The following is a 21,293-nucleotide window of genomic DNA, read 5'->3' as shown; positions in this document are numbered from 1 at the left end:
TGTCACCAACAGTGATTTGCCTACAAACTGTCACTAATTCACGGGTGGGAAAGCAGCAGCATGGCACAGAGAAACCACCATTTGGATCAGAACATCTTGGTTCAAAGTAGGGTTTAGATTTGAGCAAATTACACAGCTTTCTTGGCCTCAACTCCCTGGAAACAGGGCAATACCACTGACCTACAAGTTCCCACCCCGCCCTTCTCCTTGGCAGTGCTTACCTGTTACACCCTGTGCTCCTGTCGGGAGCACCCCTGCACGCTGGGCTGCGACTCCGTGCTGCGCGCCTGCTGCCCCAGCACCTGCGTGCGCGCGGCCAGCAGAGCACGGGGAAAGAGACCGAAACCCACCACACGCACCCTGGCCGGGGCCCTGCAGGGAGTGGGATGGGGAGCTTCCTGCAATTCCGTGCCCTCCTCTGTAGCTCCTCAGCTACCAATACAATGTGTCCACCCACTAGGTCTTCACCTGATAGATCGCACTTCCACAAAGGTTTTAAACCTCTCTGAAAAACCAACCAACTGGCCAACAGCTTTCTAATGAACCAGGCGGTCGGTTCGGGGAGCGCCTCTAAGTCACCGCTGGTCTCCGCTGTGGCCCGGCCCATCGGCAGCACCCTGGGGTCTTAACCAGGGCGCATCTGGGCAGGATTCAAGCTTGTTTAATCTCCTTCTCATACTCCATTTAATTAAAGGCACCACCCCAGGACACTAGATTTTAAGTTGTACTCAATTTCATAGATGTTAAAATGTGAAAAAAATCGAGGTATTAGAATTGATAAAACACAGTCATTTCATACTGTACCTAGGGGCACCAAAGAGGGAGTGAAGAATTTATTTTAAAAAAAGAAAAAGAAGTAATGCTGCTCATGGATTGATGGGCAAAGAATTCTGGTCAGAATCTGCCTTAGCTAACTCAGAGGAAATCCAGTGAAGGCCATCCTGCTGGTCCACAGGTCATCTCTCAATCTGCAACCCGCGCTGCTTCCTCCAGGGAAGTGTGCCGAGTTCCATCTGCTCCAACCCCACCAATGTGCTACTCTGAACCTTCAGAGTGAAAGGCAGTGGATGTTTTTAGAAAGATTTCTTATGGAATTAAACCAGAGTCTTTTCTTTAGTAGTAGTATATTTTCTGAAGATGTGTGACTTTTTTGTTTTCGTGAGAATACAAGGACTCCCATTTTAACAAGTATACATAAAAATGATTACAAATAACTTTCAAGATCAAGAAGACAGATCCCACAGTATTTCTATTTAACAGTATTTTCTAAACAGCTGACTTAAGCATCATTACTGATTAATTTATGACAAGTATCGGCTAGTTGAAAGAAAATGTGACGTATACCCGTAGTGCCGTGATTCTAAGTGGATCTCGAAGTCGTCCATCTTCATCTTTTAAGTTATAGCCTTCTGCTCTTTTATCCCGTTCACTTATTTTCCATAATTTAATAGTTTTATCTGAAAATAAAAACCTCATTCTCCATATTAAAAGAAAAACCATATATCATGCACCACTATTAGTTGAGTATCATACAAGAAAACTCTGTGGTTCTATGCTGGTTTAGAAGCTAGGAGTATTTGAACATTAGTACTTCCAGTTGTATATGAACATTTTGTTTCCTACAATAAGTAAAGATGTAGAAACGTCTGCAGAGTTGAGAAATGTAATACTGCGAGTGTGTGTGTGTTTGTGTACTTTGAGTTTTCAACCTGAGTTTTCTTCCTGCCTACCTAATGCTTTACCCTCCCCCAAAGTTTAAAGCAGAGGTAACCTCTAGAAGGGCTAAAATCAAAAAGAATCTACACACAGAAAATTAAAAACCCAGCCTTAACGCAAAGGGCCGCATAAGGAGAAAAGCTCTTACCATTTGTAGAGAGCAGAAAACGAGCAGCGCCCTGTTGTGGTAGCCACCTAATCTTATTAATTTTTTCTTCAATTTCTAGACTCTTCAAATAGTCAAACTCTGGTTCGTGACTTTGAAAGGTACTGTAAACGTTATATTCCCCCCTGGAATGAGGGCGGCTTTTATTCTGCAAGGAAACATGAAGCCATTTTAATGAACAAAGCACAGTGCAGAGAAACTTCAGTTCTCCCAATTTGAATATCAAATGACCACACACATTTTTAAAAGTTAATAAAAATCCTGGGTCAAAAAAATGTCAAACAGATGACGCTCAGAATTACTTTACTTGGAAGAAACAAATAAGAGAGCTGACTCCGCAGCTTCCTCTTGCACTTCCGGGCATCTGCTCTAGGGCAGGGTGTGGAGTCGAGCTTCCCTGCCAGTACACTGGCTCTGGCTGCCTCTGTGCTACCGCTACCGGGGCAGCTCTGAGAGAGGCTGAAGGGCCCACAGAGGCGGCAGCGGTTGCCATCTGGCCCCGTGGAGAGTCAGCTGGGCCGGCCCAAGCCCTCCAGGGCTGAGCCACGGGGACGCACACTTCCCCGTCACCTGGGACAGCCAGCAGCACACAGCTGCGCCGCCAGGGAAGGGGACTGCCAATCGGCAGAGTCACAAACGAGCAGTTACGGCAAAGGAGCCACGGAGGGCAAATCCTGCAGCACGTGTAAGAGAAGCAAGCTGTGCAAACACACCCACAGGAAGATCCTCTTATGAAAAACGTCAACACACACGACAATTCTACACGTTGCAGTAAAAACAAAAGGACAAGCTATGGCCAACTCGGGGGAGGCAGAGGGATAATAAAATAGGATGTGGAAGTAACATGGAAAGACAGAATGGGGGAGGGGCACAGCGTGTGCTTCACCTACACGCCCAGGGTTTCCTTTTCTAAAGGAATAAAAGCCCGAGTGGTGGGTTCATAAGTATATTTAGATTAATCCCTGAAACCTTCTGCATGTCCAAAATGACATTTTCTATGAAATAGTAAATATTTCATAATTAAAACTCAAGGAGACCAGTATTTTAATTCTTGTTCTATAACCAGTATCTAAAATCTTACATTTTTAACACATTAGCGTGTGTGTCAAGTAAATTGAACTAAACAAATAACCTTCACGTCTAGATAGATACCCCTTTACGTTTCTGAAGCAAGATCATGTATTATGAGAAAAATCCCCCCAAACTCCCTCCATCTCTCTACCGCGCTGCCCCTTGCGATCAAGCGATCCTCAGCAGGACCGTGGAAATCCCTGCCCCGTGTCCCACGGGTGTGCTGGACTACAGGCTTATGCTATTCACACTACTCTCCTGCTTCGTGGCCCTCACGCTCTCTATGAAAAAGCCTAATACACCAACCGGTACTTCTAACTCTCAAGTGAACAAACCGTGACTGAAATATTTAAAAGGGAAAATCTGTGGAATCGGTCAGTCCCATGCTTCAGACACGAGTCCCATCACAGCGCTGCCCGTCCTTCCCAGGCCACTCTCTCCGGGAACAGCGCCCTGCCTCTAACGCTGCCACTAACTGCCCTGATCTCTGCCCTCAACTCCTGAAACCCAAGGCCCCTGCTAATCCCCCATCCAGGGAGAGGGAGGGACTCTGAGGAAGGCTGGCAGGGCACAGCGACTGGACTCTCAGCAGGAGAGTGGGGCGGGAGCTGCCGAGACTGCTGGTCCAGCTGCGGGGAGCATGGGGACGACGAGGAGGCGGGCCTCGCTTTGTCTGGGAACATGCTGATTCCCAGTTACAGTTCTGATGTTACTGGACGGACCATGCAGAGGGACGGCATTCTGCAGAGGGGTGGGAGCCGCGGAGCCACGTCCACAGACTCTGCTCGCCCCAGATTGACACGCTAGAGTCCCTTGGACAGAGGGCTCCACCACTAACATGGGAAAAAAGTTCGAAAATCACGTTGCCATAGTTTCCGATGGCTCCCTCTTGACTGAACGTCCTGCACCTTCCCCAGCCAAGCAGGGTGCTGCTCTATCCTCCAGGAACCTCTACGCTTCACTGATTCTAAAACACATATTTTGACACCTCTGAAAGCTTACTGCAGTTTCTAATCGAGAGCTGCTGCAGTTTAACAGGCAGCAGCCTCATCCCAGTGGTGCTGCAATATCATCAACTGTCTCTTTGATGATGGATGAAGACAGAGTCTTACCCACACTGGAAACACTCAAGTCCACAATGAAGATTATACAGCAACCACTAAAATATCTGAAAGGCAGATGGGATACAAAACCTCTTTTTATATTAACCAAAATACGAAGAAAAAGATGGGGAAAAAAGTTGCCCAGGATTTATGAAGTTACAGTTGGTCGGGCTTATCAAATTTAAACAATTTTAGGGACCTGCTACTGTACAAAACTGTAGCAACATTGACTTAATACATCTTCACTGAACACAATATGATAACTTCTCAAAACTACAATACTTAACACATTTTATAGCAAGATGCTTGAGTTTTATAATCTTTCATATTTGAAGCTAGCATATTTCTAGGTTTAAACAATGACCCCCGAAAACAAGAAAAAACTTCATTTTCTAAAAGGACATCATTCAAATGGCAGACTTTACGGAGCTAAAAGTGAACTCTTAAAGTTAAGATAGCTATGGCTAAGTAATCTGTTAAATAATCCTTCTGCTAAAAGTATGATTCAAACACCGCCACCGACTTTTATTTGTTGAAAAGTTCTTTGTAAGTAGCACTGTGATGATCCACCTCCAAGATTATATCTAATTATAAACTTATCATATTGTGAAGATTTAGAAAGATTCATGATAATATATATGATATTCACAAAAGAATTCTCACCATCCCGAACCGGAAAAAATACAATTAAAAAATTTTTAATCAACATTGGAGCTGTAACAGGTATATTTTAACCAGGAGATGTTGTGGGCCCAGGGCTTGCCCCCTACAGACGCCACCAAGTGCCCCTCTGCAGTGCAGGGCTGGCACTCCCCGCCACGAGGAAGGCAGCAAGGGCCCACCCGCCTTGACACCAGAGTTGTTTTACCACAAGAAGTTAGAGGGCAGAATTTGGAGATGAAAAGCAACTGCACGCCTACCAGCTAGGAAGCAGGCAGGAGGGGCGCTCTGTCACGGAACCCCCGGGCCTGGCTGTGCTGAGGCTCCCGCCTGGGGCGCCCGCACAGCAGAGCCTCATCCTGCCTTACTGGGCACTCGGCGAGGCCTGCTCGCCAGAAACGAGAGACGACAGGGGCTGGCAAGGCCTGGCGATAGCTCCCATTCTCCTCTTACGTGTAACTGACAAAGTAGCGCTCCTCTCCCCTTTTCCCCCCGACGGGAAGGACCTAATAGCCAGTGTTCGTGAGTGAGGCTCATCCGTGGCTCCTCCAAGGCCCGTGTTCTGAGGCCCCAGCCCTCGAGGGTGCGGCCAGTGCTGCGGGGCACTCAGAGTGCCTGCACCGGCCAGCAGACCCCGGGGCTGGAGGCCAGCACCTCCATGGCCGGTGAAGGGGTTTCATTTCCTCCGGGATGAGAGCAGACAGATCCAGAACCCCAGCAGCCTACACCCTTCACCTGGTCTGGCCGCCACCTGTGACAACTTGGGGCGGGGAAAGGACTCTCCGCCCGCCCTACAGATGAGGGCACTGGGGGCTTAACTGGGACTTGGGGGCTGTACGTCCGTGAGTGGAAACACAGGTCTTCTCGTTCGCCCCGAGATAATTTCTGAAAGAAGATGCTAAATGGTGAATGTGATATAGTGGAATCAAATGAAATTAGACACTGGGAAAATAACTGTGCTCCCTTCCTTACAAGTGATGTGAGAAGTGCTGGATGATCCCACTTGGTTCGTGGATTGTACATTACTGACCTCTTGTTCCCGCTGGAAAATAACCACTCTGCCGCCCTTGTCTCCTGTTGCAAGAAGGTCTCCAGAGTGACTAAACTCCACAGTCGAGATGACATCAGCTGTCAGACAACAGAAGCAATTTACCAGTTTATGATTCTGAAAGGGGTTGTAATAAATATTAAAAACATCAATAAAAAGGATCAAAAGAAAGGTACACACATAAAATTTCCTCCAAGGATAAAGCAACACTTTCGTGGGAAACTTGTAATTACCAGGCAGCCCCTTCTTGGTTCTGGCGCCCAGAGCCCATGTGGATTTATGGGTCACTGATCCAATGCCTGGTCCCTGGCACACCAGCATTTATCTAGACTGGGTTGTCTTGATATAAGATATAGGGTAGAAATTTAGGAAATTAATTTTGAGAAAAAACAAAAACACATAAAAGTTGGCTCTAGAAGACTGCTGCCTAACTTTATAATGCATGCCTGAATTACCTTTACAAATAAACCTGATTCTTACATTACATTAACACGGTGACTGGTTGGCTTCTGTACAAAATAACATTACAGACAGTACCTAGCTTACTGTCTGGGTAAAGTCACTGCCATTGATAACGAGGACATCGTTACCTAGTGAGACACTGCTGGTCAGACACCGAGATTTCTACACCATCAACACCAAGATCTGGACACCAGCTCACAAGGGGTAAAGGCCACAAGGTACAAAAACGAAGTCAAGCCTAGAAAAGTCTCAGGTGTCCTAAGGTTAATACTTCAGGTAGAGGAAACGGATCTGGATTTATGACACAGACTACTGAATCAGAAAGAATATCCCAGGCTGGGCTTTAGGGGAAAACCACTTTCTCCATAGTTCAGATTTGCTGAGCACTAAGAATCAGACAAAGGTACGGGCCTGGTCTCCCAAGGGGCTGCTGTGAGCTTGTTTTCTGACTACAACTGGACGCTTCACCTTAGCTGCCGCAGAAAATCTCCTCTCTGGCTGCTCCGAGGAAGGGATGGACCACTACCGCCCCGTCCCCGCTGCCGGGGCCCCAGCTCAAAGGGCATATCCTTCCTACCAGCAACTGAAAATGACCTCTCTAGGGTGCCAGGGCCCCAGCATCATAGAGGTCGTTAAGTGTTTACACACAAATAGCACTAAACAGCTGTTATAAACGACCTACATACTAATGAGAAATGGACCGCAAAGTTGAAACTACTTGAAGAATGCTTCCGAAAAGTGGTCATAATATACTGCAATTCTTAAAGGTCTGCAATACATTTTTTTGTTAATATACGACATCCTTCCTGCAAAATAAGTTCTTACTGCATTGGTATGGTTTATTGACATTTAAGAGCACACCGAATTCTACCGTCTGGGATTCTTTTTTTTTTTTTCCCCTTAAATCTTCAGTAAGCCTTGGGGAAAGGATTAGGCTTCTTGTTAGAAGTGTCACTTTTTAAATTAAATTACCTGAAATAACCTAATTTGCTTAAATGAAACTAAAATATTCTGTATTGGACTAAAAGGAACTAAAAATTTATGTCATTTATACCCAGGGGGTGCACAATATAATTAATGGTATTCTAGCTCTGTCAGTGATTTTCTTTCACTCATTCATTCGTTCATTTATGGCTGCGTTAGGTCTTCGTTGCTGCACGCGGGCTTTCTCCAGCTGTGGCAAGCAGGGGCTACTCCGTTGCGCGGGCTTCTCATTGCGGTGGTTTCTCTTCTTGCAGAGCACGGGCTCCAGGCACGTAGGCTTCAGTAGTTGTGGCCTGTGGGCTCTAGAGCGCAGGCTCAGTAGTTGTGGCGCACGGGCTTAGCTGCTCCGCGGCATGTGGGATCTTCCTGGACCAGGGCTCAAACCCATGTCCCCTGCATTGGCAGGAGGATTCTTAACTACGGCGTCACCAGGAAGTCCCTGTCAGTGATTTTCAAACTTCATTAAAATGGAGTGAATCTTTTAAGAAAAACTGCATGACTGCCAGTGGTGAGAAATTATTTTCATTAGGCTACGTAAATAAGTACGAACCTAAAATTAGAAATACCCTCTGCAGAATTTAGAAGAGCTCTAAAATCAAAATAAACAGACAAACTAAATACTAAAATTGCACAACCAATAAAATTTAAATCACCAGCATGAATTTGATGGGTATTACTGATGCCACAGAGTAAATGTGGTCCTGACTGAGGGCACCCAGTTGGGCATTTCAAAAGCACCGCGGGCTGTGCAGTGACTCAATTCTGCCACTTGTTCTGCCCCAGTGCCCCGCGGCTCCTCGCGTGGCAAGAGTACAGTGCCTTTGCGATGGCACAAAGAGCGGCGATGTCGCCCTTTGCTGCAGGGTGGCTGCCTGGAGGATGTGAAAACCATGGAGAAGGCCCAGCAGCCCCTGAGGAGCATCTGAGACTTGTAGTCAAGCGTGGGGGCAGGGCACAGGGGCCCCCCACCCCAAGGCATCAGGATGAGACGGGAAAGGTGTCCTCTGCCAGGCCGCCAGTGTGAGCGGGCTTCCCTAAGCGCCGTGGACGATGCTGGGGGCATCTACGTGTGCATCCACGGCCTGGGGCAGGCTCCCTGCCAGATGCTGGGCACCGAGATGGCAGGAAGTCTATCTGCTCTGCTGAACTGCTGGGTCCCCAAGCCGGGCCCCGTCCGGTCAGGCAGGAGCACACAGCTACTCCCACTTCTGGTTTCCCAAACGCTGGCTGCCAGGAGTGGATCGTTTCCATAAGGGTTCCTCTCCAAAACACCAAAGCCCGAGAGAAAAGGCCTCGAGATTCAATCACCTGAGGTCCTTAAAGAAATGACCAACCACAGGAAAGTCCTCCAGCTGAAAAGCCCACCTGCTCACAGACCTGCCTCTCTGCTCCACAGTGGCTCCACTTAAACAAGAACCAAGAGCTCAGGGTCGAAAGACCTGTGAGAGAAAACGTCACAACAAAGAAGGCACACGGAGGGAAGAGGGACAGTGCACCAACAAAAGATCAAAGAAGCGACAACTACCGCTGCAGGGAGCTAACCCCTAAGGAGAGCGATGACGTCAGAACGTGGGCCTAGCGCTTGCTGAGGTGCCAGGTGCTCCTGAGGAACGCACTCGCCTGGACTCACCCAGGGAGCCTCACCACCGCCTGCGGGGCAGGCGCTGGGCACGTTACCTGCATCCCACAGTGCAGGGCGCCAGCACATCCAGCGGGGCCCTTAGAAGACAGCAGTGCCCCGAGAAAGGAAGAACGAGGGAGTGCTCCTGGAGACGCAAGGGGTAATAATAGTAATGTAAAAACTCAAGACCCCTTCCAAAGGGAAAAACAAAAAGACAAAGAAGTGGGCAACAGGAAAGAAAAGATAATGAGAGGATAGGTTTAGGTGGCCCATCACCCAGTTACCAAGTTCCAGAAAGATGACAGAAAAAAGGAAGGGAAAAATCATCAAAGGAGTAAGACGAGCATTCCCTTAAACAGCAGCAAGTACATTCCCAGGCTGACAGGGCACAAGGCGGGCCCAGCACAATGAATGAACAGACTGGCCCAAGGCCCATCTCTCTGAAATGTAAAACACCAAGGATAAAAGGGAGATTCCAAAATTCTCCAGAGGAAACAAACAGGTCACACACAAGAGGCATAGATGGCATCCCACAGGAGGCAGGAGAATGGTGAATAGAAGACCATCTACCCTCAAATTCTGAGAAGAAAAAATTTTCAACCTACAATTCTAAACCTAGCCAAATTTTCAAACAAGTTTGAGGGAGGAGTAGAGGTGTTTTCAAACATGCAAAGAGCAAAAACAACGAAATCCCTTTATCAGGAAACCACTGGAAGATGCAATGTGGCAAAATGAGAATAAACCAAGAGGAAGGAAGACGGGGATCGGACATCTCAGCAATGGTGAAGAGGGGCCCAAGACTGGAGCCACGTGGCCAGCAGGCCTGGAGAGGACAGCCCAGCCTGAAGGAGACTGCAGCCAGGAGAGGTCATCTGGGAAAGGAAAGAAGGGCTCGGGATTATCTGCTGGGTTTGGGTAAAGTCACTGCTAGGTATCTGACAGATTTGCTGAGTGACTGTTTTTTAAAAAAGCACTAAAGACAGAGAACTAAGCATATGAAAAAATTAAGCAATCATTAGCTCTAGACAAAATGAAAAGTTGTATGAAAACAAAAATGTACACTTTAGTTCCATGATGAACAATATTTACAAAGTCAGCACAATACTGATGTAACCCAAGACTCGCAAGAGAATTCTCTTAAAGCCTCTCTTTAGGGGAGGAGGAGAGTATGTGTGGGTGGAAGGTGATGTTAGCAAAAAAGCTAATAAATCATCAGTTACCATTAACAGGAAGTCAGTACTTACTGTTCAAACTCACAGATCAAAAGCTAGCAGTGTCTGACATTTCGCAGAGGCTGCTAAGGATGCTGGCAGGGGGCAGTTGGTAAGGAAAGAGGCACTGGATGTCAGATACCATTTTTACTGCGACACAGGGAGGCAGGGACAAGAAGTGGGGAGGGGGCGGACTCGAAGGGGAAATGTGGTCGCTGGGGTTTTTAAAGGACAGAGGATATAAAGTCATGTCCGTTTGCCATGGGCATGACGTGGCAGCGGAGGCAGAAGCGAGAACGGGGTTACAGGACGAGCAGGCAGGGACAGAGATGCAGAGCGCGAGCGGGGTGGGGGGGTGGGGGTGGGGCTGCCAGAAGGAAGGAGCAGGGACACCTGCATCTGGGGAGGAGGCCACGGTGCACACGGCACACACATGGCAGGCTGTGAACCTGAGCTTGGGACAATGAGAGCGCGTCCGACTATCTCTTTTTTCTATGAGGTATGAGAGGAGATGCACCTGCTAAGAGTCAGAGGGAGAGGTACAGGCAATCTGGGAGAACATATGAAGGAGGTCTTCTCAGAAAGTCAGGAGGGACCGCACTGGGGAAACGCAGGCCTGTCTCATAGCATCAATGCCCATGTGAGACTTGAGGGCAGTCTTCTAAATCCAGCACACGTCCTGAATGACTACTATAAGCCGGTGCTGCACAGGCACTGGGGACACAACGAACAAGGCCAAGTCCCTGCCCTCCTGGGATGGACACTTCTGTGAATGAATAATAACCAGCACAGCTCCCGCAGCCGCGTGTTTCCACCCTGCCCGGTGACTCGGGTGTAGGCTGAGAGTAGGCAGATGCTCGGTTCAACTGGGTTTGGGGTTTTGCCAGGAGTATGAACCCAGGGGCTGAGAGAGGCGAGAAGGTTAAGAGCGAGCCAGAAGTAACACAGCATTAGACCCTGGAACCCGGCTGAGGGGAGGGAGCAGAGCAGGGAGAAGGGTGAGGGACAGGGACAGACAGTACTGAGGAATGTGCAGTGGGGGCAGGAGCCCAGCTGAGCTGGAAGCATGGGAGGGAGGCAGAAACCCCAGGGAGAAGCACCTTAAACTAAGATTTCAGAGGTGGTACAGCTGGTGACGACCAGGACGCGCAGGGTTATGGACTAGCTCAGACGGGGCAGCACCGAGGAGATCTAGAACCATGCTACTGGATCCCGGAGCGCAGAACCACAGACAGATCACTTACACATACAAAGCCACAGAAATGAAGGAAGACAGGCAGCTGTGGTGGCAGATTCTGGGGGGGAGTATACAGGTGTTTGTTATATTATTCTTGTACTTTTCCAAGTTTTTAAGCTTTTCAAAACAAAAACATATAGATGTGAGTATTTCATTTCCTCTACTTTCATCAGTCTCACTGCCACTGTCTTATGTCCAAAGTGACCATAATCTCTGGCTGAATTATTGTGACAGCCTCCTAAGCGCCCCCCCCACCCCCCACCTTGCCCCTTCGAGTCCAATCTCCATAAGGCAGATGGAGGGATGTGTTTAAAGGAATAAGTCACATTACCACCCTGCTTAAAACCCTATCAATACTCAACTTTCACAATCAAAATGAACCCACAACAACAATCAGACGGGAGATGCAGTTTCCAGCAGTTCGTTTCATTTTCTCCCTCCCCTTCTCCTCTAGTTCAAGATGTGCAGGGCTACTTAACACCACCTCCCAGCCTGCGATCACAGTGTGTTCCCGATAAGGAACACAGCTCTGCTGACCTACACAGCCATCAGCAGGATGAACGTCTGCATGTCCCTCATGAGACCACTACCCCCTTCCTCACTACTAGGAACTGCATTAGGACCAGTCCCAGGAAGTGGTCACTGTTAAAATCGTCATCTACTCCCCACTACGGTATCATCAAAACTAATCCTAGGCCAATAAAATAGGAAATGGCATTCAACCTCTTCAGCCGTCAGGGAAAGAAGGCAAGTAAAAACCACACTGAGACACCACTACACGCCCAGGGAAATGGCTGAAATTAAAGACTGTTCCAAGTGTTTGCAAGGATAGGGAACAACAGGAACTCTCACACCCCACTTGTGGGAGTGAAAACTGGCAATGTCCACAAAAGCTAAACGTCCACACATCCCAGGACCCCACAATCTCACTCTAGATGCACAGCCACCAGAAACACATATGTGTACCATTAAAGCACTTACAAGAACGTTCACAGTAGCATGTTTGCAAGAGAAACGACTCAAATGTCCATCAACAGTAGAAAGGATGCCTAAATTGTGGAATGTTCACATGGTGGAGTACCACACAGCAGTGGAAGTGAACAAACAACCGCTGCACACAACAATACGGATGAGTTTCATGAAGAAAATACTAAGGAGTACTTACACCACGATCCTATTTATATTAAGTTCAGAAACAGGGGGATGGAATCCATAATGTCAGCAGCTGGGGTGGAACAGGGCTGCGGGTAAGGGTTAGGTGCTTTCTTGATCTGGGTCATTTCCAAGGATGTTTGCATTTGTGAACACCGCCGTGCTGCACACTTGGGCATCTCCCCTGTGTCCTGTTTACTTCTATCCATCTTCTCCACATTTGGCCCTGTGCTTCCCCAGCCTGCCTCGAGAGTCCAACCTCCCCAAGCCTCTCTCTGACTACAGCCTCATCCTCTCCTTGGAACGCACCCTCCATCTTCTTGCTCTGAGACATGTCGATCCCTGAGCTCCCCCAAAGCCCTCTCCGGTGGCGGCTGTTTGCTCCCCAACGCCCGCTCTGATGCTCCCAGACCACTGATCCCTCCTACTTCACAACACCCCCTTCACACCTTTTCCTCTCACACTTCCAGCACCTCAGCCACCCACACCTCACTTTCTGTTAATAATTCTGTGTTATTTCTCTGAAAAACAGAAATGCCCAGAAGAGATCGTCTACACACACCCACGAACAAATACAGCACCTGCGGGGACTGACCCCCCCTTCCCTGTGGCAGCGGAAGGAGCCGCTGCTTCTAGCTGGGACCGACCAAAGCAGGAGGCCCTATGCTGCTTGGCCTCCTCGAGGACTATGCTCCTCTGTCAATCATCCCTCTTCTCCCCTCTAATAGACTGCTCCCATTTTCAAACAGGGGCGCTGCAATCTCTCATCTTAAGGAAAAAAGTGGCCCCACCCCTCTTCTGGCCTCTGCCGCACCTTGGTCCTCCGAAAGCAGAGCCGGCTGGCTCACTGCACTCACTGCCTTCCACTCTCTCCTGAGCCCCCTCTAAGGACTGTCTGCTCCCACCACTTGGCAAGTGCACCTGTTTCAACCCACCCAGCTCCTCTGCCACCATCACCAAACCAGTCAACTTTCCCCATGCATGAACGTGTAAGACGTGAACTGAGGGTGTGGCCATTTATCTCATGCTCCCTTGCACCTGTCAGAGTGGCATGCAGCCACATATTATATGACTTCATTTAAATGAAATGTGCAGAACAGGCAAATCCATAGAAACAGAAAGTAGGTTAGTGGTTGCCAGGAGGTGGGGGAGGAAAGATTGAGAAGGGACTGCTCGTGAGTTTCTTTTGGGAGTGATGAAAATGTTCTAAAATTAGCTAGTGGTGATGGCTGCACAACTCTGCGAACACACTAAAAACACTGAACTGTACACTTTAAAAGGATGAGTTTCATGCTATGTGAATTATATCTCAATAAAGCTGTTATTTGAAAGTACACCATAAAATGATTGGATCAAGTCATTAAAAGGGTCTTCACGACTTGTAACCTTTCTCGGTTATATTCTAAAAGTAGACTACATTATTTCAATGTTTTCTAAACAAAACCCTGCTATGAATTTTTCAACAAAACACTATTTTTAATTCCCCTTCCATTTAAACCTAAAGATCCCTTGCTTTTGTTCTTTTTTTTGGGTTACTTCTTGCAAAGCATGTGCATAAGGAGACAAAGGCAGCAGAAGGATATGGTGAATCTTTTATTGTTGTTTATCAGGAAAATTCGTGTTTACATCATTCCCTAACTAGATGTCTTACCTAATGAAGTTCAGCAGACTTCAAAACTTAGGAAACCACATTTAACCTGTTATTAAAATTAAAGCCCACTGGAAAATTAATCACTCTTTTCAAGGAAAATCCAATTCATACAGAATATTCCATTCTATTCCCCCCACCACATGTTAAAAATTAGAAAGTTTTAACCCAAAAGGCTATCTGACTGTCCATTTTAACCTTTCTCCCACACTTGAATTACAGCCAGGAGATTTTATGCTTAATTTCATACTAGTAATTCTTTCGGTGAATTAGAACTGTGTGGTCCACGGCAGAAGCCTGACCCAAAGCACGCCAAAGCCCTCTCTCACTATGAAGGACAGGGCACTGTCTCTGTAACACAATCATCAACGTACTTGCTAGGCTCTTCTGAAAATTAAAAAGCAGCATCTTGCCCTAAAATGATTCCAGCCCACCTCTGCACACTGCATCTGGAGCAATTTTTATTTTTAAACACAAATGCGATCGCCATTTTCCCACTAAGACACATCACGTGAATCCCCACTGCCCTTAGGAGAAAGATCAGAATCCTCATTCTCTTCTCCCCTTTCCTTTCTATGGTCTGAGCACCCAGGCCTCTTTCAGTTTCCTGAACTGATCATAATTCTTCCTGTTTCAAGCCCTCTTCCACGTTCTGCTTTGCCTGGACCACGCCTCCCATCCCTCAACCCAGTCCATGCCCATCCATCCTTCACTTTAGAGCTCAAAGGGCCACTGCCCAGGGAACCCCTTTGACTCCTTCTGGAGCCCTCAAAACAATGGCAATTAACTAGTTAACTGCTTTCATCCTAGGACCGTGTCTGTTGAAGAGCAGTGCTTTGCTCAGGGTACCTTCCACACCATGGATGGATGCACAAGAAGCAAGAATGAGGAGGTCAAAGTTCATTTATTGCCTCGGGTCACTAACTATTCTCAGCAAAGTTTCTTCTTTCAGCCCCTCTCCCCTGCTGCATACCTAGACATGTAACAACACACAGCCCCTCACTGGATTTCAGACTCAGTCAAACTAGCAAGAAGACAGTGACTAGTATTTTTGTCATCTACAGTAAAAAGGTCATTACCTTGAGGAACTGGTACCAAAAGAAGAATAACCTGTGTCTAAATTTGAACCTAGTCCATCACATTAGAAAAACAAGGCTGCTAATGTTTCTCCTTAAATGCCAACTTTTGTTAGCATCTGTTAGTAACACACACAGCCTTGAGATTCTTCCTTATAACTAAGTACAAAGTTAAGTATATTTAAACACACATGAAAGAACTCACAGATATCTAAGTTAGAGAAACCCTAAAATAGGCAAGATTATCAAGTAAGTGAGAACTTTACCAGGTGAATGATAAAACAAGTCAGAGTTTACCAAACTTTAAGCAATTATCCACCCCAACTTTGTGATTTTTTACTATAGAAAAAACTTATAACAAGCTATTTTTGACCAGTAATTTCACTCCATGCATATAAATAATCCAATTTCCAAATACCTTTTCAGGAATACATTTATTGTTTAAGGGTAAAAATTTTAAAAGTACATTCAATGACCAAAAACAAAATAAAAAATGAGGTTAGAAACGTATTATTTCTATTTCAAAAAATCCATATCTAATTCTGCCATAAAATGGAATGAAATTCTGATACATTCAAGAGAATGAGAAGACAAGCTACAGACTGGGAGAAAACATTTGCAAAAGACACATCTGATAAAGAACTGGTATCCAAATATACAAAAGAACTCTTAAAACTCAACAATAAGAAAACAACCCAATTACAAAATGGGCAAAAGACTTTAACAGACACCTCACCAAATAAGATATACACATGGCAAACAAGCATATGAAAAGATGCTCCACAGCATATGTCATCAGGAAAATGTAAAGCAACACACAATACCGCTACACACCTATTAGAATGGTCAAAATCCAAAACCACTGACAACACCAAACGCTAGAGAGGGTGCGGAGCGGCAGGAACTCCCTTACATCGCTGGTGGGAACGCAGAGCAGAGCAGTGCAGCCACTTCAGGAGACAGCTTGACGGCTTCTAACAAAAATAAACGTCCTCTTACCATATGGTCCACCCAGCAACTTTGTTCCTTGGTATTTACCCAAAGGAGTGGAAAATGTACATCCACACAGAAACCTGCACACAAATGTTTGTAGCAGCTTTATTTGTAACTGCCAAAACCTGAACAACCAAGATGTCCTTCCGTAGGTGAACAGGTTAATAAACTGTGGTCCATCCAGACAATTGAATATTATTCAGCGTACAAAGAAACGAGCCACCAAGCCATGAAAGACAGGGAAGAACTTTAAATGCTTATTACAAAGTGAAAGAAGCCAATCTGAAAAGGCTGCCTACGGTATGATTCAAACTCTACGACATTCTGGGAAAGGCAGAACTATGGAGACAGTAAAAAAAACAATCAGTGGTTGCTGGCGTGGGGTGGGGGGCCGGCGGAGGAAGGGAGGGGTGAACAGGCTGAGCAAAGAGGAGTTTGAGGGCAGGGAAGCGACTCTATGAGACTATACTGATGGAGACGTGTCACCACACATTTGTGCAAACCCACAGAATGCACAACGTCAAGGGTGAACCCTGAGGTCAACTATGGACTATGGGTGATGATGATGTGCCAATCTTGGCTCTTTGACTGCAACACGTGTAACATGCTGTTACGGCAGGGGGTGCTGACCGTGGGGGAGGTTGAAGGGGGAGGGTGGTATATGGGCAATTGTTGTACCTTCCTCTTAACTTTGCTGTGAACCTAAAATAGCTCCAGAACAATAAAATCTTTAAAAAATTCTGATACATTCTACAACTTGGGTAGATCTTCAAAACATTATTTGTAGTGAAATAAACCAGATACAGATGGACAAATATTGTATAATTCCAGTTTTATATGCAGTTCCTGGAATAGGAAAATACACAGAGACAGAAACCAGAATAGAGATTACCAGGGGCTGCAGGGAGAAGAGAAGAGGGAGTTGTTATGTAACAGGTATGGAGTTTTCGTTGGAGATGATGAAGAAGTTTTGGGTAGAGGTAGTGGTGGTCACACAATATTGTGAATGTAATTAATGCCACTGAGTTGTACACATGGGAATAATTAAAATGATCAATATTAAGCTACGTATAGTTTATCGCAATTAAAAAAATTCACAAACCTTAAAAAAAAAAAAGCCAAATCCACGTTACCCTGAGTGTTATTGTTTTCTCTGTAGGTCAAATGAAACAAGGAGATGCAACCTCAGGAGCCAAGTCTGAAAGGTGAGGGCACCTGTTCTCCCTAAACCCAGCCTGCCCTCTGCCGGCCACCACCAGGCCTGCACAGCCAGCAACCCCAAACGTAAATTTTTTTTTTGGCCGTGCCACACACAGCTTGTGGGATTTTAGTTTCCCAACCAGGGATTGAACCTGGGCCCTTCCCTGGGCCCTCAGCAGTGAGAGTGCAGAGTCCTAACCACTAGACCACTAGGGAATTCCCCCAAAGGTAAACTTCCAATGGATTTCAATGGATTTCTAAAGCAACAATTCATACAATTATATTATGTATGAATTTTACCCTGAACAGTACTTTAAAAGGCACACAGAAAGTCCTAAGTGGATAATTCCAATCAATTTCTCCTTTTCCTGCTGAATTCTACTGTGCTTTAATGGACATTAAGTAAACTGAGAATGGTTAAAATAAAGACTTTTTGCATTCTCTCATTTTCAGATTGATATCACTACTACATACCTGAACATAACCAGGGCTTGATGGCAGAAAAAAATTAATGATCACTGTGGCTAATACTATTTCAAGAACTATCTCTGATATTTCAGATGACTTCAACAACTGACAGATACGTGCTTTTTGTTATCATAACCAAAGTCAAAATCTAACAAATGTTGACCTCTAACATTGAATTAGATCCTTAAGGTCTAACAAAAGCAAGACAACTGGAGAAAAAGCAGCAGCAGTACATCTATTTCGATAAAAATTCAGAAGCAGGGAATTTATAGGCCAACTTTATGGTAGAAGTTGCCACTGGTGAAGGAAGGAGAGAAAAGTACAGGAAATGGAACTGGGGAGTTAAAAAAAGAGAGAGAGAACTTCAACTGTAACTTTTACATCTTAAATCTGAAACAAATATGACCAAATGTTGAGAACATGGGTGTTTACAATTAGCATATAATATTATATATATTTTAATAAATAAATATACCTTACATTTATATGTAACTGTATAATAATTAGATAATAATTATTGATATTATGTTAATAATATGTATATTACTACTTATTTTAAAGGAAAACTATAAAGTTTATCAAAATGTGAGGTGGCAGGGACTTCCCTGGTGGCACAGTGGTTAAGACTCTGCGCTCCCAATGCAGGGGGCCAGGGTTCGATCCCTGGTCAGGGAACTATATCCCACATGCACGCTGCAACTAAAAGTTCACATGCCACAACTAAGGAGCCTGCCTGCCGCAACTAAGGAGCTGGCAAGCTGCAACTAAGGAGCCCATGAGCCGCAACTAAGACCCAGAGGACCAAAAAAAGAAAAAAGAAAAAAAAAAGCTACAGAGAAGAAAACAGATATTGTTAAGGAAAAAAAAAAAAAGTGAGGTGGCAAATGGTTGTCTCAAGATTTAAAATATTTCTCCTAGGGACTTCCCTAGCAGTCCAGTGGTTAAGACTCTGCGCTTCCACCACAGGGGGCATGGGTTCTATCCCCAGTAGGGGAACTAAGATCCCACATGCTGCACAGTGCGGCCAAAACGTAAATAATAAAATAAAAAAAATATTTGTCCTATATGTAAGGTATATCCAAAAAAAAAAAAAAAGAAATTATGACATTTCTTTAAAACATGTAGATACACAGGACACTGCAAATGGCCGAAACCAAGCCACAAGCAGCCCCCATGAGATGGATAGTTAGGTCCATTTGCAAACGCACTGATGTACCAGGCACTGAAGGCCCCCCTTTCAACAATCATCATCAGCTGGGCTGTCATTTTGCTTTGCTTTACATCTAGTTACAAATACTAGAGCTTCAGTAATATATATTCTTATGGATATCTATTTTGTCATCACAGATACCTGGAGCAGAACAATTAAAACTCAGAAAAATGGGGTTGATACAAACTACATAAAACAGATAAGCAAAAGGATTTACTGTACAGCACAGGGAACTATAGTCAGTGTCTTGTATCTTATAGTATAGTAATAACCTATAATAGAAAATAATCTGGAAAAAATATACATATAACTGACTCACTTTGCTGTACACCTGAAAGTAACACAATATTGTAAATCAACTATACTCCAAAAAACCCCTAAGAAACAAAAAACCTTACAAAAAATGTTTAGGGTGTTTTCAAGTGGCAGCCTAAACAGCAGGTGTTCATAAGTAGCAGGAAGGGAACCCTTCCTCCACTGTTATAAAGCTAGTCTTTCCCTTTTCTTAACTGGTCTTTTTCTTTTTATCATCACAAAAACAATGCTGCATTGGTGTGGAACATTAAATAATACAGAAGCATGTAGAATAAAAGCCAAAGTCCCTCTGATGCAAATCTGACCCCTCACTACCCCCGGGTCCCCAAAGATGTTAGCCATCCTGCATCTTCCAGACATTTACAACCCCAGTCAGATTTACACGCGATCACTGTTCTGTGAATTGCTTTTTTTCACCTAATATATCACAAACCTCTCTCCGGCAGGCACAGACCCCTTTAAACCACAATATGGGTGCACCACAATGCATTTAATCACGTCACTACTTCTGGGCGTTTCTTCCCTGATACTTTACTGCTGCAATGCACAACTCTGTAAATACACCTCATGAAATGCTGGCACAGGGCTTCCCAGGTGGCGCAGCGGTTAAGAATCCGCCTGCCAATGCAGGGGACATGGGTTCAAGCCCCGGCCCGGGAAGATCCCACATGCCACCGAGCAACTAAGCCCATGTGCCATGACTACTGAGCCTGCGCTCTAGAGCCCACGAGCCATAACTACTGAGCCTGCGTGCCACAACTACTGAAGCTGGCGCGCCTACAGTCCGTGCTCTGCAACGAAGAGCAGCCCCTGCTTGCCACAACTAGAGAAAGCCTGTGCGCAGCAACGAAGACCCAATGCAGCCAAAAAAATAAATTAAAAAAAAAATAAAAGCTGGCATATTCCTGTAAGTGGAATGAATCATAGGCTCCCAACCCTTGCTTAAGGTTTTATAGATACATGTGAAATTGCCCTCCAGAAAAATGAGTGTAGAGATACTTCTTCCAGAAATGTAAAGCAAAAATAAAACCTCACCACTGCTTTAATTAAAACATCTTTGTGGGCTTCCCTGGTGGTGCAGTGGTTAAGAATCCACCTGCCAATGCAGGGGACACAGGTTCGAGCCCTGGCCCGGGAAGATCCCACATGCCGTGAGCAACTAAGTGTGCGCCACAACTACTGAGCCCACGAGCCACAACTACTGAAGCCCACGTGCCTGGAGCTCGTGCTCCGCAACAGGAGAAGCCACCGCAATGAGAAGCCCACGCACTGCAATGAAGAGCAGCCCCCGTGCAGCAACAAAGACCCAACGCAGCCAAAAATAAATAAAATAAATTAAAAAAGAAGTCTTTGCCCATTAATGCCCTTTCTTTGATGATTTATATGAACTCTCTTACCCCTTTTTAAAAATGAATGACACGTTTACAGATATGGTTAAAAATGAGGACTCATCGTTTGTTCCTTTTTTACACCCAAATTTTCCACATCATTATCCGGGAACTTCGTGCCTTCGCGGCAGGTACCCTGACTCACTAAGAATTCACAATTTATTAAAATACTTCCTATGTGCCAGCTCTGGGCTACGTCTAGCACAAGATACAGAATTCATACACCGCGTTCTAGTTGTGACTTTCTTATCTCTGGAGAGCTAGATAAAACGGGCTAAAGTCTGCTCCCCAGTCTGTGTAAGTCTAACAGCCTTACCAAGCTCTCTGTGAACTTTCCAAGCTCTTCTGTGTTCACGGTCACTCTCTGAGCTCCGGCTCTCAATATTTAGTCCAGCCTATGAATCACTCCTGTTGTCCCGCACCGCTCCTCTTCCACACCACTACTGACCCAACAAAGATCTCAGCCTTTTCTTAGTTCCCGACAGCGGCAACAGCAACAAAAAAACCCGCCTACAGAAGACACACGTACAGGGGACATAACTGAAAAATTAAAACTCAAGGTTA

The 21,293-nt window shown here is 45.6% G+C and overlaps 1 protein-coding gene across 14 annotated transcripts in view; it reads right to left on the bottom strand.

Moving 5' to 3' along the window:
- Positions 1-21,293, bottom strand: part of PPP2R2D (protein phosphatase 2 regulatory subunit Bdelta) — a 54,869-nt gene that overhangs the window by 22,793 nt on the left and 10,783 nt on the right. For 6 of the 14 annotated variants that reach the window (XM_060126925.1, XM_060126930.1, XM_060126929.1 and 3 more), the window contains exons 2-4: positions 5,747-5,881; positions 1,865-2,030; positions 1,345-1,457 (exon numbers count right to left, since the gene is read on the bottom strand). In XM_060126925.1, the coding sequence (XP_059982908.1) occupies positions 1,345-1,457; positions 1,865-2,030; positions 5,747-5,881 (414 nt within the window). Of the gene's footprint in view, positions 1-1,344; positions 1,458-1,864; positions 2,031-5,746; positions 5,882-5,997; positions 6,104-21,045; positions 21,235-21,293 lie in introns of those variants that run through there. The other 8 variants (XM_060126935.1, XM_060126939.1, XM_060126933.1 and 5 more) reach the window with 7 other exon arrangements.

Source organism: Lagenorhynchus albirostris, chromosome 16, assembly GCF_949774975.1.
Source record: "Lagenorhynchus albirostris chromosome 16, mLagAlb1.1, whole genome shotgun sequence".
Classification (NCBI taxonomy): Eukaryota; Metazoa; Chordata; class Mammalia; order Artiodactyla; family Delphinidae; genus Lagenorhynchus; species Lagenorhynchus albirostris.
Note: the sequence above shows the minus strand (reverse complement) of the source record. Positions and strands in the feature narration are given on the sequence as shown.